A 6,567-nucleotide genomic window follows, 5' to 3' on the forward strand; every position below is an offset into this window, starting at 1 on the left:
CTTCCAGCCCCGCTCCCGGCTCTGAGCACGCCGCGCTGAGCGGTGACATTCGCTCTGGCTCCTCGCGGCCCGGCTCAGGTCTGGAAGCAATCTAACGGGCTTTATGAGCTTGGGCCTCGTTCCAAAGAAGCGCAGGCTGAGCCGCGATGCGCAGCTTTGCTCCGAGATGCACCAGCCCGCTGCCGGCTCACGGTGTTCGAACCCTGCTGCTGGGAGAGGAACCGGGCAGCAGGTTGGAAACCTTTCCTGTTCACAGCCTTAAGGGAAAGCTCGGAACACGGAGCACGAGGACAGCTATGGAGGTGGCAGCACTCAGTGCCCTTCCTGAGGAGCACCCTGCAATTAGAACACAGACACCGCACAGTGCACGTCACTCAGTTTTGTTTATTACCTTAATAACACATGCTATCCCCCCATAAAGTAAAGGGATGGTCGGGAGAGGAGGCCATGACTTTTTTTTTTTTTGGCAGACGCTCTGGCTGTTGTTGTACATTTGGTGTGAGGGAGGCAGCCCTCCCCCCCTCCAGACACGAGATATAGAGAAGAACATGCCGTTCTGAGAGCAGTGGTACCAGTGAAATCCCATAGACAGTCTCTCTCCCCTTTCCTGCTCTGCACAGAAGCCCTGAGTTCTACCAAATGAGGAACATGACAGCCTCCCCTCGTAGGGTTTTTTTTTTTATTTTTTATTTTTTGCTGAAATTGCCAAACTTACCAGCTCTCTGTCAAATTTAGTTGAAAACTGCTTAATGGTCTCAGTATAAATGTGTAGGAACACAACATTATGAAAAGGGAAAAATTCCCACCTCTACAGGAAGCAAAGGTAGCGACCAGCCAACACCAACACTGAATTTCAGCAGTTACGTCCTGTGAAGAAAGTAAAACTTTCAGCCTACGTTACCCCTCTGCAGAGAGCAGCTCTGCATCCAAGTCCTTTGCTCACCTTTATCCATCCCTGTCCCATCAGTTTGTAAGGCCCTCAAATATGGAACAGCTCTTCTTCTTCAGTTTGGAAATGCTCACATCACCTGGCAGTTCTACCAGAAACAATAATTGTGTAAGACAGAAATACACTGCAGTAACTGCCTAAGCCTCAATTACATGTGAAGAGGCAATAAAATTTATTGAGGGAAATATTGTTCCAGAACGCAGTGTAACCAGGGTAATCCACTGCTTCCAGCAAAGCAAAACCTAGAGTCTGGCTGGATCCTGAGCACAGCTTCAGCCCGTGCAAATCAACCACATCAATATGCACTGTCTGAATAGCTAGAGATTCTTTCCTAGAAAACAGGTAGCACCGGATATATTATGTCACTTCCTAGAGGGATTTTCTTTTTTGAAAAACGTGAAAAGGAACATCATTTAACACCTCTGACCTCATTAACCTGCCTAATTCTGGGTTTCTTACCTCAGGCCATGCTCATCCGAAGTGCAGGTCCTGGCTCTCACCCTTCTCCTGAATATCCTGCAGAACGCCGGCAGGTGCCGCCACTGGCCCAGCAATAACCCGGGCGAAAAGAAGGCTTTTTTTCCCCGTAGGTGGTGAGGATGGGCTGGGGGCAGAGCATCTCGCAGCTCCCAGCTTCGGCAGCACCTCGCACTAAGGCCCTCCACAGCCAGCTGATTATCCACTGCAGATTATCTCGTGGAGATGTAGATGTTGTAGCTCAAGCTGCAGGTACCTGCAATTCTATGAAGCACCGCAGGAAACGATGCCCTGTGCACTCAAACAATCTCACACTGCTACTTGCTCAGCTTTCAAGGGGAATTAAATAAATTCCCAGCTGTATCCAGGCATCCAGCTAGGGCTGCCCATCCCTGAGCCCGAGCAGGCAAAGCAGGAGGTGGCTGCACACCCTGCCCCAGACCCAGCTGTGCCCAGCAGAGGTGGGATGCCCAAGGTGCTTCCAAAGCAACAACTTGGCTCCTCCAACATGCCGCAGATGTGGCTGGAAAGAATAAGTGCCTCTTGAATCACCGTGCCTATGAAAGAGTTAAGCAGTTCCCTCTCTCCCCCTGCTGAATCAGAGGATGCTTCATATATTCTGGTTCTGGAACAAAGGCCAAACAAGTGCAGTCACTGCTCAGACTGCTTTATGCCCTGGGTCACCATGACTTAGCTGAATGCATGAGCTCTGCAGCAAATACTGATTCACTCTGTGTTGTCAACTACATCCACGAGCTAGAGGGGTGTCTCCCCTCTGTGTCCTTGTGAAAAATGTGTCACTGGCCTGTTCCCCATGACATCAATACCCTCCCTCTTCATAGAATGACACGGGTGATTGCTCTATATTTAGCCTTGTTTCTCATTCCTCATTGCTGAGGACTGTGGTAATGGATCATAGCTTATCAAGAGATCACAGCTGTGCCAGTTGCTTCTTCCCTTCCTTAATGAGTCTTCATCACTGAAGCAGACCTTCCAGTTAGGGCAAATGGGGCTTCCTTGGCCTCTGAAGCTTGTCCTCAGGATTTGTTTCATTTTTAGTCAGATATAAGATTGCAATTTGGGCTAAAACTTTCTAGGGAATACAACTGCTAGCCTGAATTTCCTCTCTAGGTTATGAATAGGATAGAAGTGATAAATAACGAGACTTGCCCATCTGTCCACTCACTTCTACTTGGTGGCTGAGAAAAAAGAAAGCTAATTCTATCCCCAGCTGGACTGAAATCTTAGCTCATGTGAACCAAGAAAAAGCCAGACCACAGCCAGCATGCTGACCTGGGTCCTTGTCACTGAAACACCAAGCAGCCATGAGACAGTTTCCTGCCCTCATGTTTCCTATCACCAGGTGTCAAAAACAAGGCACTCACACCAAAAGCAGCTAGTGGACTGTATTAGCCACAGAAACTGGGCACCACCACAGTACAGTCAGCATTACTGCCCTGCCATGCTGCAGAAAGGAGAAACCCCAAGAAGCTGAGAACTCCGGTTCCCTGAGTAGTTCTTCTGCGGTAGGAGAGGAATGAAGCAGAACAGTTGAATGTAAGGTGAGCTGTGCAGTGCAAACAATGAGAGTTGAAGTATTAATCACTAGTTCATGTGCTGCAATCCCTGCTTCTACTCCAATAGGGAACAAAATTAAATTTTGCTTGTTTTCTTTCAAAGGGACGCAACTGAAATTGTGAGGCCTTTTGTCTAACTGCTTCGGCAACCATAGGCACTCTGTTAATATACAGCAAAACAACCTCTCTAGTGGGAGAAATAAAAAACTTTGTTATAAATAAACTGGTTGCAAACAAGCTGTCGATTCACACACAGCGTTTTATTTACAAAGGCATGCCAAGTCCAGACTTGTTTTTGTTTTAATTTACTGCACCACAGATAGTAAAAAAAACAACCAAACAAAAACCAAGCCAAAGGGATTGTCTCTGCAAGTATGCCCGTTTCTTAGAGATTGCCCATATCCCTTTAAGGCAGCACAAAGCTTTTCTTTATAGTGGTTTTAAAGTGACCTCTTAAATTAAGACAGCAGGGTCAAACTGACCACACGGTATGTAGTGATGTACTCAGCTGTTGCCTCATAACTTACAGATTTGTTGATAGCTCTGGTAGTTAGAAGATGTTCCTCAGATCAGTGCAGCTCATCTTTGAAAAAAGAAGTCTCATTTAAATAACTAGCATATTTGGGAAAGTCATACAATAAGCTAGAGCCCACCTTTGTCTTGCAGAGTCTGCAAGAATTGATCAGCATCTCCAAAAGCCACCATAACGCTACAGATCTTTCCCTGCTTCTTGCCTTCCCAGTTCACTGGCAGGTCATTCTAGAGGATTTCTAGAAAAAGAGGAAAAAAAACTAAAAACCACACACTTCTAGATAAGGGTTCAGTTAGCTTCCATTCAGGACATTGTTGTTTACACCTGCAATTAGCTGGCCCGAGCATCTATTGGTATTATTCCTCCGCATCAGCCCATAAACAATCTCTTACATTATGCATAGGGAACACGGGCAATAAAATAAATTCAAGTCCTAAACAAGCAGGCCAGCACAACTTGAGAACGTTCAGCTTGTAAAATCCAAATCCAATCCTCAGCAGTTAGGACATGCCAGAACTAGAATTACTGGTACAACTTCAGTTCACGCCTCCTGTAAGTGAATTATAGCACTGGCTTAGAACGTGGCCCCACAGTCGCTTTGTCGTTTTGCCTGGGGATCCATATATTCAATGCACTGAAGATAGAGATTGCTGAATGGGCAGCTAGTCACTTCTGACTTTTCTTTACTGGCAATGTGTCTGGACCACACATTGAATATGTTTACTGCGCACCAGCCAAAGCCTGCACAGAATACACAATTGTTTGTTTTCTCCGGGGCATTTGTGGTGTCCACCACTCCTGCAGCCTACTGATTTGCAAACAAAGACTTGGTTATCGTCGTCCGAGGTGACACAGGGTGGGTAAGACTAAGCCCCACTGCACAACAGAGGTCCACAAGCTAAAAGCATCCCTTCAGTTTCGGAGCGTAGCTCGTGCCAATGGCCGCTTCCCTCCACCACCACCTCACTCCAGGTTATTCAGGAGTAGAGCGCATGTCCACCTCCATCTATTAAACTCAACTCTTGGTGCCTCAAATGAAGCATGGACATCTCACAGACAGTGACCGCCTGAGAAGAGCAGAAGTGCTGCACAGTGTCTCTGTGATAAAGAAAAGGACAAACCATTTCACATACAAAAGCAGTTAGTCAAGAAGCAAAAGGCAAAGCTGGTGCGGGTTTTTTTTGGGCAGGGGAGGGAGCTGGATTCACTATTCACTCAGCACTTAGCTCCTTTGATGATTGCACAAACATGTACACATGCTGTTCAGGCCACAGCTTTCTCTGAAATTCATCCTACCACTGAAACTGATTTACACTTCACAGAGATTAAAATTAAAAAAATAAAGAGAGAACTCCTATCCCATCACCACCTATCAGAAGAATCAGTTAGTATATCCAGCAGGCCACCCAGGGAACCGTTCCCCCTTGAGTTTGTTTTTATCTCATGGTACACTTCAGAGACTAGCTCCTGTCTGACTAGCTCTGCTGTAGTCCTGAGGGTTAGTTTTTGCTTTATTTTTTGCAAAGGCAGAAAGGTGAGGTCTTTCCCAATTCATTTTTTGTTTCCTGGAATCAGAGCACAGTGTAGGTTTTATTCCCTCTCTTACAGCCCGTTTTCTCAGACACGAGGGAGCTGCACAGCTTATTTATACTATAGGTTTGTCTGAAGCTGGTCTGCCACCAGATGCAAATCCCTACAATCCCACAGGAGCAGCATGGGGGAGCAATATTCTGATATAGGAACATCCCTCTACCTCTCTTGACAGAGCACACTCCAGGTACCTTCACAGCACCCAAGCACATTTAGTCTATATAACAAATATGTGAACACCAGTGCTGAGGTAAGATATCAGACCATAGGGGAGGAATATAGACAGGTACTGGGGGGCAGCCTCAACCTGCAGCATTTGCGATGATCCCGCTCAGACCCTCATCTTTCCATCACATCTTTGTAGAAAGGAGGAAATAGGAGCAACTGGACCATGTTTGTTGTGAGCAGATGAAGCCATACAATCACCAGAAGCCTGCCTGAACATGCAAAGCCCAAAAGGCTGCCAGCATTTACCCTGAGGAAAGGGAACTGCACACAACAAACAGCATCTCCTAACCCAAGCTGAGGGTGCTCCCAGGGCACCCTGCTTACAGCAGGATTCTCTTCCTCACACACTGAAAGCATCAAGCCCTCCCCAGGAAGAGCACATGGCCAATTTCAGAAGCTGGGGGAAGTCTGGTGAGCATGCAGTCAAGGCTGCATGATTTGCTGATCAATTTGCTGGTACCTATTTATCACGTGCAAGAGGCTGATGCTTCCACAGCTGCAGCTGGATACATCTGCAGAGATGCCTGCCTCAACCAAAGAGCCAAAAATGTTTCCCAGTGGGTGGGAAGAGGCCTGCTTCAGGCCTGAAGATACCAGGAGTAGTACGTACAATACAGCCTCTGTTCAATGTAAGCAGCGACTGAATTACAATCACTTCATTTGAAGGGTGCATCCAGGCCCTAAGTAGCAATTGGCATCAAAACAGTCATCCAAATGGGCAAAGTGTGTTGAGAAAGCAAGTCCTGCACAGTTCCCTCAGATACAGGGGCATATGGTAGTTTCAAGGATAGGATCGGTGTGTTTGTACACTCCCAGTTTTCTGTTATGTCTCAGAAAAGGAAGCAGGATTGGGTTTTGATCAGATATATAAGGGGCTGCTTAAGAACTCAAGTCTCCAATTACTCATTTGTAGCATTCTATTACTCAATTACAACAGACAAGCAGATCTGAACCATCAACTGCCCACCTCTCTGCAGCTGTTTGAAAATAATTTCAGATGTTCTTGACTATAGTTAATCTGCTGGGAGAGGCAGGTAGTTCACCAAGCTGCCAGAAGAGCAATCAAAGCAAATGCTATCAGTTTCACTTGTGCCTGCAGTATGCGATCCAGTAAGAAGGTGCAGCTCAGCCTAGAGATGATTAAACAGATGAGAAACATTATGAGGCTTGAGGGAACAGGTTTAACTGCAGTTAAAGAGAAACAAACTGTAAAA

The 6,567-nt window shown here is 46.4% G+C and overlaps 1 protein-coding gene and 1 long non-coding RNA gene across 2 annotated transcripts in view; both read right to left on the reverse strand.

The window, feature by feature from the left end:
• The window catches only part of NDC1 (NDC1 transmembrane nucleoporin), a 16,719-nt gene extending 15,151 nt beyond the window's left edge, over nucleotides 1-1,568 (reverse strand). The window contains exons 1-2 of the mRNA XM_010716100.3: nucleotides 1,450-1,568; nucleotides 716-722 (exon numbers count right to left, since the gene is read on the reverse strand). Of these exons, the coding sequence (XP_010714402.3) occupies nucleotides 716-722; nucleotides 1,450-1,568 (126 nt within the window). The remainder of the gene's footprint in view (nucleotides 1-715; nucleotides 723-1,449) is intronic.
• A 2,019-nt stretch (nucleotides 1,569-3,587) lies between these two features.
• On the reverse strand, nucleotides 3,588-6,559 carry LOC109369315. Its single transcript, XR_002118232.2, has 2 exons — nucleotides 6,321-6,559; nucleotides 3,588-4,633 (listed from the first exon to the last, which is right to left on the reverse strand). It is a non-coding gene; the product is annotated as an uncharacterized LOC109369315 (long non-coding RNA).
• Nucleotides 6,560-6,567: the final 8 nt, after the last annotated feature.

The sequence above is a fragment of the Meleagris gallopavo genome, chromosome 10 (assembly GCF_000146605.3).
Source record: "Meleagris gallopavo isolate NT-WF06-2002-E0010 breed Aviagen turkey brand Nicholas breeding stock chromosome 10, Turkey_5.1, whole genome shotgun sequence".
NCBI lineage: Eukaryota > Metazoa > Chordata > Aves > Galliformes > Phasianidae > Meleagris > Meleagris gallopavo.